Source organism: Salvelinus fontinalis, chromosome 41, assembly GCF_029448725.1.
Source record: "Salvelinus fontinalis isolate EN_2023a chromosome 41, ASM2944872v1, whole genome shotgun sequence".
NCBI lineage: Eukaryota > Metazoa > Chordata > Actinopteri > Salmoniformes > Salmonidae > Salvelinus > Salvelinus fontinalis.
The window spans coordinates 12538541-12554075 of record NC_074705.1 but is presented as its reverse complement, the minus strand read 5'-3'; the positions used below and the strand labels follow the sequence as shown (position 1 = coordinate 12554075).

At 40.9% G+C, this 15535-nt stretch overlaps 1 protein-coding gene across 2 annotated transcripts in view; it reads right to left on the bottom strand.

Annotated features, from left to right (window-relative positions):
* LOC129840350 (gamma-aminobutyric acid receptor subunit gamma-3-like) overlaps positions 1-15535 on the bottom strand; it is a 46312-nt gene that overhangs the window by 29714 nt on the left and 1063 nt on the right. For both annotated transcript variants that reach the window (XM_055908161.1, XM_055908162.1), the window contains exons 2-3: positions 15015-15166; positions 4557-4624 (exon numbers count right to left, since the gene is read on the bottom strand). In XM_055908161.1, coding sequence (XP_055764136.1) covers positions 4557-4624; positions 15015-15166 — 220 coding nt within the window. The remainder of the gene's footprint in view (positions 1-4556; positions 4625-15014; positions 15167-15535) is intronic.

The window sequence follows — 15535 nt, the reverse complement described above, 5'->3', positions numbered from 1 at the left end:
TTAATGTATGAGAAATAAAGTGAAACGGGCTTGATCAGACAAACTAGTATCACAGATAAGATACATCATTTACCTACTGATGACTACATTTTGAATTAATAATGCTGATCTAACATTTTACAATGTTATTTCACCCAGGAGTTTCTCACTAGCTAAGTTACGAAGATAAATGTGATATGAAATCAGTGATTAATCGCTTAAGGAAATCTAAAAACCCAAAATACCAAGTATGCATTTATTCTGCTCTCTCCACCTCTAACAGATTCTGTGTAGTCCTGTAATACCCTTTAAATGTAAGATGAAGGTCAATAAACTGTTTGTATAAATATGAATAGATATTTCCCTCAGAGGCATCACAATTAGTTTCACTGCAGTAAATTCATTACAACCTTAAGACTGCAATGACATTTCACAGTCTTGAAAAAATTGTTAATACAAGAAGATTACTTGATTCCTAAACCATTGTTAGACCTGGCTTCCTTACATCATAAGGGTGTGTACAGTAAACTACTATGTCATCGGACAGTAATTCAGGGTATCTTTTATATGTTTTATTTATTTAGCCTTTATGTACACAGCGAAGTCGCACTGAGATCCAGGTCTCTTTTACAAGGGTTAGTGCTATCATGAATCCTTTGCACGTCCCTACCCTAAACCCTAACCTTTAACCCCTAGCATTACCCTAACCCTTGGACGTCCCAAGGAACCCAGTACAAAATGCACACATTAGGGAAGAGCTAATCAATCCAGGCATGTGCACTCATCACTCATCATGAGTAGCCTAGGTCTCTAATTAAGGACATTTTCCAAATTCAGTCTACCCTGGAGTCTATTCTATCTCTACACTAAATGCAAGGAATTTAGAAAAAGCCTTATTATCTACCTCAGATGAGGGCCATAAGCAGCTGGATATGAATGGGATATGATTGCTACTGTTAAAATCATTACTCTGGCGATAATATTTGGTTATAAAATACACGCTGTGCTCAAACAGCTAATCAATGTAGAGATGGAAAAACCACATCCTCTTTCCTCGTTCTGTGTCATTAACGATTATGGAAATCATTACGAAAGCTCATACCCACGCTTTTAATGACTGATGCTACAAGACGAGAAAAGGGCAAAGCAACAGTCTTACCACGATGAACGTGAGTTCAAATTAAACGTGTAAAAAAAGAGGTAACTTATGAATGTACCTCGGCCTATCTGTCGGTCGTTACAAGGCTAATAATTACTCCCAGAGTGCAACTTCCAGGCAAACATTAAGCACCCCTCATGAATTTAGAGTCCAATAGCAGGCACTAAAATGAGCATGTCAAATGCGACATTATGAAAGGTCAAGTGAGGAAAAAAAGATGCTCCGAGGACAATGCCACAATCTGGAAATCCACAATATCAACCCATTAGAAGTACTCACAGTCGTGCGTATGATTCATTACACTTGCTTCCACACACATTTCTGTTATACGTTTTTTATTTAGCCTGGTCCCAGATCTGTTTGTGATCTTGCCAACTGCATTGTCAAGCCAAACTTTTTTTTTTGCAAATTGGTATTATTCTTTTTTTTTTTTTGAAAGGCTTACAGTGAGGGACCAAAAGGTCAGACTTGTGTAAAAGGTTGGCCAACAATGGGCAGCTTGCTTGTAGAGAGCTTTGAACTTTTGCATGTTGTGTATGGCTGGCTGTGGCTTCTGCTACGGGTAGCCCCGTTGCCTTGGACACAGAGTGAGCCTCCCAGATATAGCCTAAAAATAGCAATTCCTTTCGCAGAAAATTGTGAAGATGTCCCTTCAAACAAAATGTGTCAATAATTCAGTGAGTACATCAAGCAACCAGTGTCATTAAACGAGGGTCATTGTGGTTGAAATCTACAAACATTTTGAAATGTCTCACATTTCTATTTTCTGATATATACTGTACTAAAGTAATGGTATTGGATTAGTCCAAGGGACAACAAAAATATATACTTTTTAACACTAATTGTAACTGTAAATCCTAGTTGACAGCTGTCAAACTGTATGAGTATGGATATTGGATAGCAAAGCTAATGTAATCCAACACACAAAGTATTTCCTATGCTCATTGCTCTATGACGACAGAGGTATGATGACACCACTTATTAGAAAGGGGAGATACGATCTGGGCCTGTAGCCTTCATATAGTCCCATATAATCCTATAGCGATCTATTGGAATCTGGAGGAGGGTAGACAAAGTCTAAAGTTCATACTAGCACACCGCATAGAATACACACCAAATTATGAATATTAGCTGTTAAAAGCAATGGGCCAATAACGGAAAGGTTGCTGGTTCGGATCCCGAAGCCAACTACGTGAACAATCTGTTGCTGTGCCCTTGAGCAAGGCACTTAACCCTTATGCTACTGTAAATCCCTCTGGATAAGAGCATCTGCTAAATGACTCAAATGTACATGTATGTGGTATAGTATGGATATTGAGACAGATGTCATGATGCAATCCTTTAGAGATCTATCAGAAACAGAAGGTGAGACAGACTGCTTAATAGGATGAGTTCTCTGTTGGTCGAGTAAACACTACCCACTGATCTACTGTTGTTCCCCAGAGACCTGGTGTCACATCTTAGATGCACTCCATTTTAAACATGGCGTCGTCAAACATCTCTCTTCCTCTCTGTGGGGTGGCTCCTCTCTAGTTAACATTATGTAACCCGTTGTTATCTAGGTGAGACGTTTTGGCAGACTCTTATCAATCTATTTTCATTCTGAGGAGAGCAAACAATCAGACAGGTTCTGAAGAACTTATCTTCGTCTTTATTGGCGCTAATCCCGTGGAACATAAAAATAGCCATGCCCTGGAGAAGAATATTGATTCCTCATATTAACACAATCTGTTTTCACTCAGCGGAAATGCGCCAAATAACATCATAGATCCATCATTTTTCAATGGCACCACATGAAGCACTGTAGCGTTGCGAGATCTCATGGAGAGAGAGTCATTATCTTTACTGTGGCATAGTGTCCTCTTTTGGTCGGCTAATTCCACGTGCTATCTTTCCTGAATAGCACCAGCAACTATATCCACTGCGCTCTGAGTTAACTTAAATCAGACATGCTCCCCTCACACTCTGTCCTAGATTAATAGCTGCTTCAGTGACGTTGACTCATCCCAGGACTCAGTCCCGTCGGTGTAAATAAACCCTAAACATTCCCCGATGGCAAAAAAGACTCTCCTTCTCTGTGGATCGCTAACAATGCCCGACGGAACATCAGGTCCGGGTGACTACATACTAGGCTTATACTGTAGATATGGCTTAAACAGAAACAATAATAGTAGAGTGCATACCATGAACATAGAACATCATGTCTGAGTGAGTAGCCTTCATTGACTATACAAACCCAATATATATTATTGTACATTATCAATATGGATGGGTAGTACACAGTTCCAAATTATATCAAATACTATGTTCATAGAACATCATGCTTGGGTGAGTCCATTGACCGCTAACCCTCCTGTATATGAACATGTAACAATTAGGGTAGATGATCAATAGGGACGCCCTGTTCCATACAACCCATCGAATTGACCTACTGCTTTGTCTTTCAGAAACAGACTTCTGATGATCTAAATGCGTTAAATGGACATTCAAGGCACGGGAGATCAGTTCACAGGGTGACGCTCGGGGTGCACTGAAGTGTGACGGGGGTTGCAGCCAAGCCGAGCTGAAGAAATCGGTTGTTTTTCTTTTCTTCCTGGCTTTGTAATGTTGCCAGGACAAACAGTTACAGGGGCGGGGCTAAGGGAGGGTGTTGGATGCTCCTATAGGCTATCGTAGTCTAGCCAAAGTCACATCGTGGTGGAGATCTGTGTGACTCACCAATCACTGTGTATCTGAAATAATCAGGTAAAAATCCAAGGTGGGGTGAACATCATTCGGTTATGTGATGTTCTGGTGACTCACTAGAAGGTGTAGCTGTTGATTCTAAACAAAAATGTCTGTATGGCCTGAATGAACTTCACAACAATAAAAAATAACAGCACACTACACTACCCAAGATTACAAAACATAGGGATATTACCTATAGGATCGATTTAAGTAAATAAGCAACCAAGCTTAAGCACCCTGATGTATATCATGAATAACACACTAAGGGTTGTTCTTACTACAACGGGAGCTGGAGTTGTATTACACCATCATACAGTATGTATTCAATATCCGTTGCGCTATCACTACGAAGCATTTCAGCCATGTACATTTGAGTCATTCTCCATTTGAGTCATTTACATACAGAGCATACCGATACAGTTACTACGGTATAACAGTTGTCTAAGCACTGTGACCACAGGCTCTATTTCTCATTCCATCACCCACACATCCCACTTCACCACCAGATACAACTGCTTTCCTGTGCAGCCCAGCTCACAGGGGATATAAAGGATGATGGAAAGTGCATCTTGCCTTAACTCGCTTGGCCCACAGTTTACCTTTTTTTCAAGCGGCACAGAAAAACAAAGTAATCAAATTATGTTCATGATAAGCAGGAGAGACAGAGAGAGAGAGAGAAATATTCACTTACCATGTCTATTGAGGATACAGGTCCGATGCTATTGACGTATATGTCGACGTCGATAAGCGTTGGTTTAACTGTGAAAGACAGAAGGAGAAATCACTGTAAAAGCACATTTTAACACCAACCAAGTGTAGGAGCACTGCCAAGCCGAGGGTGCCATGTTGAGAGTGTTTGAAAGGACATGCCTACATAACTGTCGTTGACTCTGGTCAACTTTCAACCATGGCTGAGGGAGGAAAACACCAGACACATATTGATTTTGGGGGTGAACTATCACTTATCATAAGTGATGCTTATACAAGAAGTGGTTCACCGGTTCACCAGTTTCATTCCAGGCAGTCACCTTTCACTTGAGACGTATGACACTGTTTTCCGCACGGCTCAAATCATTTGAATAACATGCCATACACGATTCCAACCCTACATTTCACAATTCAATTTAAAGCCTGTTCTCTATACCTAATCTTACAAGGCGTCGCTGTAATGAGCAGTTCACGCTTGTGTGGCTAAGTGCACCTCTGTCATTGCACATTAGCCTCTTTCATAGGCTTTGGCAACTTCGGCAATTAACTGTTGAGGTGGTGCAGTACACTCACATCAGACTATGACAGAAAGATACGCACAAAGACCTATTTTAATTGCGACAGGGTGTAATGGAGGAATAGATATTTGAGAGTTTTGCAGAATTCAGATGCAAGAAAATAGCAGAGAACATCTTGTCTTTTTTTAATTTGTCTTTTTATGTATTTATTGTTTACTTCAGTTTATTTAGTAAATACTTTTAAAAAAACATTTCACTGTGTTGTATTTGGCGCATGTGACGAATACAATTTGATTTGACAAGACATTATTAAGTTCCGCTTTAGCCACTATCATCAAATAACACAATGTACATGTATGGCAGCAACTATTTTGAAGACACTGGTAAAGTCCTTTCCTGGGCACCCCTGGGTGCATGTTTAGTTGTTTTGCCCTAGCACTACACAGCTGATTCAAATAACCAACTAATCATCAAGCTTTGAATCAATTGTGCAGTGCTAGGGCAAAAACCAAAACATGGACCCAGGAGGGGCCCCAGGACCGAGTTTGGGAAACCCTGCTTTAAATGAAGTAAAATGGCGCTATTGGAATTTTATTCAAAGTAGTAGTACAGTAGTTTTACTGTCAAATTCAATATAATCATGACATATGGGAAGGTGAATGCACTGCCCATACGAATCCTCTGTAGAGTTTCGCCATATGTTTAATCTACGCTGCTTTGACTTGAGTTTGTCCACTTACTGTTATCTGTGATTTATTCGCGCCAAGGCCGGCGCTCCCTCCCTCCCCTTCCTGATCAAGCAAGCATGATTACAACTCCCCATCTGCAGAGTAAAATGCCCCCATGAGGGTTTTAATGGAGCAGCAGCTTTTACACCCAGTTAGCCTGTCAATGTGATGAGAAATACATTTGCCCTAGTCAGCCCCGCAGGTCTCATTCACCATGACCGCTCAATTCTCCTAGTTTAATTCCCCATACATTGTATTAAAATGTTTTCTGTTGCCTTTGCATTGCTGTCGTCTGGTCTGATCTTTTCTGAGCTGGCGTCCTATGTATCAAGTGTCTCAGGTAGGAGTTCTGATTTAGGATCAGGTTTGACTGTTAGATTACATTGAATATGATTCCATGGACAGTGGGATCCTGATCCTAGATCAGCACCCTTATTTTGAGACGGTAATAAGCTATAAGACAGGCTCTCCAGTGTCTTTGTAGCACATGGGGATGTGTGAAACGTACTACTCAGCCTGTGTTACCACTTGCGCCGCTGAATCATTAACTGTTTGGTGCCGCCGTTTGGTAAGACAATTCGGGAGGGTGGTCACGTGTGCCAACAAAGCAGATGTCCTGGGTTCGAGCCTTGGTGATCCACGTGACAGACATTATACCTTGTCCAAGGTCTGCGTCTCTAGCCCAGTAAATGAGCACAATACCCTCAGTAAAGCCACTCTCGTCATCCTCCAGTCACTTTCTTCCCCTTCTATCTCCTGTCAGCCAGAATTGTGACAAGCTAATTTCATCTTTCACAACAACAATCCAAACACAAACATCTTCAGATGAGATCAATGGGCGCCGGGTGATATCTGTCATCTGTCTTAGGAGTTGTGTTAACAGTTCTGCATCCCAAATGGCACCCTATTCCCCATATAGGGCTCTGGTTAAAAGTAGTGCACTATAAAGGGAGCAGGGTGCCATATGGGATGCAGTGAGGGTTAGTTTGAGCCTTGTTGCACTCTGTCTTCTACTTCCCTCTGCCAGACAGACAGAGGTCATTAAAAGCGAGGTGGTAGACAGACATGACCTAGTGTGTTCTGGGAGTTTGGGGACAGACTACATTAAAACAGGAAGTGAGACATCTCAAGTGCCTGTGTCCCTGGTCTCAGCTGCATCCTGAAACTAATATCCTCTACTTGTCTTTATCAAAAGAGAGACTAGGGGCGAAAGCCAGAGAGAGCTGTAGTTGATAACTACAAAGCATTTATTGGTGACAGTATTGCTGTGCCATTAAAAAAGTACACTTGAAAATGTTAATGAGACCCAATTCAATCAATCACACATAGTGGAAAATAAATTCTATGGGTATAAACATAATGTAACAACAGAAAGGACAGGTGTAGTTTTTGTGTTAATTTGCTGAGAAATACATATAGAATCCATACAGGATCTCTAAGACCTGATTTGTGGTGTGTTGGTTTTGTCACAATTAACACGCTGGCTGCATTTACCCAGGCAGGGCAATTCTCGTTGTTTTTCCACAAATTGGTCTTTTGGCCAATCACATCAGATCTTTGTCAGAGCTGATTTGATTGGTCTGTTTTGGCTGCCTGTCAAACCGCAGCCTCTGACTAACATTTTGAGTGAACCTGCAATGTGTTTTCTCCTTTATCTGCAATTGATTGAATTAGGGACCCAAGTCCACATCATCTCAACATAATTTCATGTTGCCTCTAACCATTGAATTGATTTTCATCCGCTCCCCATGTCTTGTTAGGGTCCCTAACAAGACTTATTAGGCCATTTTCTTGAAAAGTAGACAGACTGGGGAAACCATGTTTTGGGACATGTATTTCGATCTAATCTCACCAATTACGCACCAAATAGCATGAGTATATGGGGCTGCTTTGGGAGGAGAAAGCAATAGCAAATTAATCTGTTGCTCGGTTCCAATGTTTGTGAATGGCCCGGCTAAATTGCTGAGCGTTCCTTTAACGATAGCACAGGGAATGGGTTAATAGCCTATTCATCCACCAGGCCCTTTGACTTTGAACATGTATTGTGCACCTCTGGCGATCCTATCTTCATTAGGATGTGTGGTTCTGTTTCAGGTCCTGCCATTGTGGCTCCTGCTAACCTGATCACTGTAGAGCCGGAGGAGATGGCTGAACTTCATCTGATGGGAAACAGGTGACATTAGGTTGAGTGATTGCTGTTATTTTCTGATGGAGGGGAATCCAAGATGGATGCTCAGTTGCCTGATATGACCAGTGAGGTTGTTTCCTCGATGTGTCTGTGGGTAATTTATAGCATCAATCTTGTACGGTCCAGAAGTGGGACAAGTTGGTTGATATACAGTACCAGTCAAAAGTTTGGACACAGCTACTCATTCAAGGGTTTTTCTACATTGTAGAATAATAGTGAAAACATCAGAACTATGAAATAAAACATGAAATCATGTAGTAACCAAAAATCGAAATATATTTTATATTCTTCAAAGTAGCCACCCTTTGCCTTGATGACAGTTTTGCACACTCTTGGAACTTTCTTAACCAGCTTCATGAGGTAGTCACCTGGAATGCATTTCAATTAACATATGTGTCTTGTTAAAAGTTAATTTGTGGAATTTCTTTCCTTCTTAATGCGTTTGAGCCAATCAGTTGTGTTGTGACTTGGTAAGGTTGGTATATAGAAGATAGCCCTATTTGGTAAAAGACCAAGTCCATATTATGGCAAGAATAGCTCAAATAAGCAAAGAGAAATGACACTCCATCATTACTTTAAGACATGAAGGCAAATCAATCCGGAAAATGTCAAGAACTTTGAAAGTACTGTTTTAAAGATGTTTCGTCTTACACATTCTAAAATGCCAGATGGGGAATGTAAAGAGTAAGCAGCGCAGGCAGGCAGACAGACAGACAGACAGACAGAGGCCCCCCACACACCCCACCACCCACCCTGAAGCATATTCAGTTCCATATTACATCCCCTCTTTCATAAAAAAAAAAATGAATAAAGATTAGCTGTGCATTAAAATCGTCAGAAACTGTTGCTTCCATTAGTATTATACTGTATATTTCACAGTAGATTCTGACAAAGTCTGGGGATTACACTGAGCTGGTTCCAAAGCCCTTTGCATTTCAACTGTGGAAATAATCATTTGTATTCCCCCCTTAAACACCCTAGTAATCCCTAACAATGGGAGGGTGGAAGACACTTAAGAAGTTGAACATCCATAAGGATAACCTCCATTCACACCCTTGCACCTCAGCAGTGCCCGTATCAAACCAATCAAAGTATTGCATGATTCTCTGGGCACCTGCTAGATTCAGGAAGTGGGGATGGCCATGGTGGAACTAAATGAGGAGTCAGAGATGAGTGCTCCCCTGATCAGATGTGGGTTCCATTTAATTGAGTGTCTGTCTGGGAATCTCGGCTCTCCTCTCCGGTGGGTGATCTAATCTAATGAAATTTCAGGGGGCTTAAAATAGAGAAAGGGGTATCAGGTATTCCCTGTCTGCTGAAAGGTTGCGTCAATGTGTCACTGTGGAGAAGCTTGAGAGGACTGAGTTTTCCCAGATTAGCCAAGCTAAGCCTATAGTATTCTAAAAGTCTACTAATCTACGGCCATTATCCATCTACTACACCAGAAGTAGATACAATGACAAGACCAATTCTGTGGGCCCCTTCTTCTGAAATCAATTTAAATAGCAAACTGGATTTTGCGAGAGGACTGAGACTATCTAGTGCAGTCAAGCTAAGCCTTTAAGATTCTACAAGTTTACTACTCTCTGACCGTTGTCCATTTACTAAACCTGAGTAGATGAAATGTCCAGACCAATTTTGTGGCCCTCTGTTCAAAAAAACTTCTTGATAGAAAACTGGGTTCTGTGTCTCTGATGACATCACTTAAAACCGCGGATAATGGCTCTGGAAGAATACATAGCGATCATCAAGGATATTAATGCCTGATAGCCCTACAAACAGCACAAGAAAATCAATTGCAATACCGTCCAATAGCATAAAGTCAAAAACAGTCTACACAATCCAGGTAAAGTTGCACCACTTCTCCAGCCAACCTTGCCGAAACATCTAAAACAGATTCCATCTGATTGTGATCCAGCCAATGCAGCTTTAGCGCTGGAATCTCCATTCTGAAGAGATAGTCTGAAGACATTTGCCAAGGGCAAATGTGGAGGCTGTGCAGTCACATCTGACCCAGTGGAAATGGGTCAGTGGAAATGAGTAGTGGGTGTGCTGTTCTGTGCTCTACAGCCAGTCGAGCATTGTGTCTGGGTGAGCAAGGTTCATCTCCCTGAATAAGTGCCATCCAAAGTCAGAAAGAAAAATGAGTGTTGGCCTTGGATTGTTTTCATTGTGAATCGGGATGGTGTGATTATGAAAATGGTTCAAACTCAACGTGGGGCCAAACTTTGCATTGTGCTAAACTACAGCAGTGCTACCCCCCTCCATAGTTATTGTCATAGATGAAAATGTATAACTAATGTTTAAAATGCATCTTTGGGAGGGGATAAGCATTTCCGTTGAACAAATCGGCCACCAGGAACAGGGATGTTCAGAGAAGAGCAGCCGCATTCATTTTAAATCCATTCGTGTCTGAGAGCAATTTATGTTTAAAAGTGATGCACCTGCGTTTTGTCAGAAATCAAAGTCCCTCTTCAATCATTTCCAACAGCAGCCTGACTAATGCCGGGGATGTTAATTCATACTTCAAAAAGATAGACTGGAGTGAGGATCTCCTCTTACCCACCCACCCACTCTATGCAAACACCCTCACGCACACCTTCACATGCCATACTCACACACAGGCAAGCATGCTCTCTCTCTCTCACACTAAAACACACACACGATATATATATATATATAAGCCATGTTTTAGTTACTTGTCAGAACTTTTTGTGAAGTAAATATGTTTTCCCATTAGAAATCCTAACCCTAACTCTAAACCTAACCCTAACCTTAACCCTAAACCTAACCCTTAAACCTAAAATAGCATTATAACTTTTCAGGGCATGCAAAATGTCCTGACTTTTCAGAATTGTTCTTGTCTTCCTGTCTTGTCAGGACATTCTGGTCCAGACAAATAGGAAAACAAGTCCACACACACACAAACAGACTGGTGTAGGTACGTGTCTGATGAACGTAACACTTTCCCATGTGCTACAACAGCTGGCAGCGGGTGGCCACGCCACTCAGACAATTAGCAGCATCAAGTGTTACTCACACTCTCACACCCTTCAACCTGGAAATAAACCCGTGACTTACATCTTTCAAGCGGATATGCCCTGTCAGTCATCAAACATAGCCCAACACATCCAGCCTAGCCCCATAGAGCTGTAGAGAAGCAGCCGAGGTTCAACTCTGTTCTCTGTGAATGAATCCCTCTGAACTCTCCACTGTGCCCGTGCCTGCGCTGGAGGAGTGCCACGTGAGGAATGCTACTTCCTGAGTTTGATGCTGATGTACCGTGGTGTGATTCCCAAACTGGGTGGTGCATCATCTTGGCATGCTGAGGAATAATATTCTGACCCACTTTGCTTAGGATCCCCTGACAACCCAAAAGGAAGCTGACATAATAAGGACACAAAAGCAGCCACTTCCCCCATGTGAGCTGAAACGGGAGATGCATCAATATCCATAATCTGTGAGGTGATGTTGGAGCTCTGAACTCAGGGATTACAATGTTCCAAGGTGCAAAGCATTGTAGTATACGGCTTGTATAACAGGCATGTAATATATTCATACATGTTTATGAATATACAATGCATATTATGGCATTGTACATCATTCAAAAAGAGCATATGTCTACAGTAAATATGTGGTTTACATGGCCACATGAATAAGAGATAATAATACATAATACAACTAGAATAAAGAGTACATTTGGCCCTATTTGTAATACATTACATCTGACCTTCAGACATTACTGTAAAACCCCTACATGCAAAAATGTGCGGACTGGGACAGAAATTTGGTCCTGGTATTTTATCCACACCAGCCACATCACTGAGTGCACTACCAACTCAAAGCAAACTGTCACTTGCCACATCCTCATGATGATGGTGGCAAATTACGATTTGCTTTTTGAAAGTTCTATATCTTGAAAACGTGATTGCTGACATGCAAAACATTATGGAACTGTATCAACTGTGGACTAATAAAAACATTTTTTTTTACCAAAATACAATTTTAAGGTGATTATTCCTTTAAGCTTTATACGTTATAAAAGCCACGCTAATGACTTAGGATATATTGCAAATTAGAGCATGTCATGTGTGTTCCCCTGAATCAACACATACCCTAAGTATCAATTACTAATTACTAACATTATCCCATGGTGTAACTGGTGCCACTACCTTTTACAGTTGGTGGCACCAGCCCCAGATTTGGTCGGAACCAAATCATGAGCAATCATCTTATGAAGTCATTCATAGTGATTTATTAAGAAGTGTTATAAATAGACTACTGAGGTAATCAAGTAATATGTTGTTTCATCCAACACATCATCTAATACATCCAATCAGGGATGATTCAATATATTTTGATGTGCAACCTGACACAGTGATTGTCATGCATTTTGGTATGACAACTAGCCTATAGTTTACATATTCTACTGTCAAAATAGGACTCCTGAATTTCTAAAAAATGTTGTGCACCAATATCATCGGCTAATTACTTTGGGGTTCAACTCCTGAGGAAGTAGAAACTCAAAGCTTATTAACTAGATGGCTAACTCTAAATATAACGCCCACTGCTAGTAGCCATGTATTCATCCAACAGTACATTGAGCGTTACAAAAACACGTTGCAGCTGTAGGCCCTCGCAATGGCCAGTGTGTATTTCGCACATGCCGCTCCATATGTCAAAGCCATATCAAATACCTTGGTCGTAAAATAGTTGCTATTGAGGTGAATATTGAGATTTGAGAAAGAACAATCACACCTACAGAAAGCTGACGCTCTCCTCGACTGGGACAATGGGACGAAGCTTCCAAAGCAGTGTTTTTCCCGCAATTGCATTTTGAAATGTTATACAATCAGAACATATTTTTCTCTCGAGTGCATGGTGGGAGAGGAGAGTGGCTTGGTCATCACAAAGGCAGGCCCCAGTGAAACATGGGCAGGGCAGACACTTTCATTACAGGAATCATGAGGATGATGCGCTTTAATCTTTGACCATATCATGGTTTTAGTTGCCCCTCCAAAATTACGTTTGAATGAGTTGACAATGTAGAATGCGCTCTTTCTGTTTTTTATGATCCATAATATTGGCTGTCTAACTGATGACAGAGTAGGAGCAGGTATCTTTGGTTATGCCGAATTTAACTTTGAATGTGTTTGCATGGCCTCAGCTCAGCCTATCAGAAAACCAGGCCGGACAATCTTGGTAGGGGGGGTTGGCTGTTGCCCACTGATCAGCCAAAGGCTCATTACAAAATAGTGTAGCAGAGAAATTAAAAAGTGTTAACAGGCCCATGGGCCGCCGGCCATGTGACCTTTTTCATATATATATATTTTTTTTTAATTATTTTTTTAATGGTGTGTGTCAATTTTGACCAGTACACCTATCTACAAAATGGTTCAGCCCATCTGGCATTTGCTAGAATTGCCAGATGATCAATCTGCCCCTGACATCATCATGCAATGTATCTCATGGACACCGCAAGATGTGGTTCTTAGTTGCCACGATTATATGTACATGTGAAACTTTTAGAATAGTGAATACAAATGAAACAGTGGTGGCGTTCATTATCATATTCATCAAATGATTGTATTGAATTATGCTCCTGCTGTATGTACGCTGAACAACATTATTAACACAGCATGTAAAGTGTTGGTCCTATGTTTTATGAGCTGGAATAAAATACCTAATAAATTTACCATACGCACAAAAAGCTTAATTCTCAAAAATGTTGTACACAAATTTGTATACATTCCTGTTAGTGAGCATTTCTCCTTTGCCAAGATAATCCATCCACCTGACAGGTGTGGCCTATCAAGAAGCTGTTTAAACAGCATGATCATTACACAGGTGCACCTTGTGCTGGTGACATTAAAAGGCCACTCTAAAATGTGCAGTTGAGGTAGCATGCAATTGGCATGCTTACTGCAGGAATGTCCACCCGAGCTGTTGCTAGAGAATTGAATGTTCATTTCTCTACCATAAACGGTCTCCTACGTCATTTTTGAGAATTTGACAGTACATCCAACCAGGCTCACAACCGCAGACCATGTGTATGGCGTGTGGGCGAGCAGTTTTCTGATGTCAACGTTGTGAACATAGCGCCCCATGGTGGCGGTTGGGTTATGGTATGGGCAGGCGTAAGGGAACACAATTGCATTTTATCGATGGCAATTTGAATGCACAAAAATACCATAACGAGATCCTGAGGCCCATTGTGAGGCCTATTTTGTGACCAACAGATGCATATCTGTCTTCCCAGTCATGTGAAATCCATAGATTAGGGCCTAATTAATTTAATTAATTGACTGATTTCCTCATATGAACTGTAACTCAGTAAAATCAATAAATTGTTGCGTTTATATTTTTGTTCAGTATAGTTCTATCATTTAGTTGTCAGACTCAGGAAGCTAAGAGAAACAGTATGTGTCTACTGTATGAAGACAGCCTTGAGGGAATAACTCAGTTTACAACCGAGATAATTAACATAAATATCATGAATCTGTCCTTGGCTGAATGTTATCCTCAAGTGCAAATGTTAATATTTTATGACCAGCATTCAGTTTCTGACAACTGCCTTTCATCTAGATTCCATTTGTAATCAACAAGGGCCATGTGCGGAGAGGGTTGTGTCACGGAAACTAACCTAGGACTACTGTACAATACAGTGCCCCACTCATCGTTAATGACCTACTATTATTCCTGTAATCTGGGTTGACCATGTACCGGTAAACAAATAGGCTGCCAAAATGTGTATCTGTTTATCTGGAATGATTTCCCACTCCTGCTTGGTTGATTAGGTTGTCAGGTGAAGATCTGAGCGTGTTGGTGGAAAAAACACGCACAAAACCACCAGTGAGCGAGCACCGCGCCCGAGGAGGCCCTTTCAACACCATGGACAGCGCGCTTCGCCATAGCCATTGAAGGTGCGCGTATCACCAAAGCAATTTAGACACCCCGTTGAAAGTTTTTATAATATCCGCAGTAAAAAATACACAAATGTAACTCACCTCCAATATCAGGGCGTAGTGTCTTGTCGTAGTCCTTAAGTAAGTTATTTAATATGAGCGTTGCCTCGGCCTGGTGGTTTTTGGGAGCCAGCATCTGATTGACAGTAGTGTCCTCATAGTCCCCATCGTAGTCCCTTGGGTCTGGGTCGGAACTAAACATAATAGAAAATAGAAGTTCGCTTTATTAATAAAAACAAACTCCTCAAAATCACTGACATTAGATTATAATTCATGCATTACAAATAGTCTTACAGGCCTAGGTTTTTGAATTCAGTGCATCACAAGCGCAGATGAACCCAAACTTTAAACTGAAATCGGTCATTTATTGAACAGAAAAAATATATAATCCAAAATCATACACATCTCAACACAAAACAATTTTACAGCGGACGTTCCCGGTCTTACATACAGTAATTAAACTAGGCTACCTACAGAATGTAACTACTTAGGCTACCTATTGTTTATGTGATAGAATATACTATTAATATGAAAACACGTTCGACAATGAATAATGCAAATGC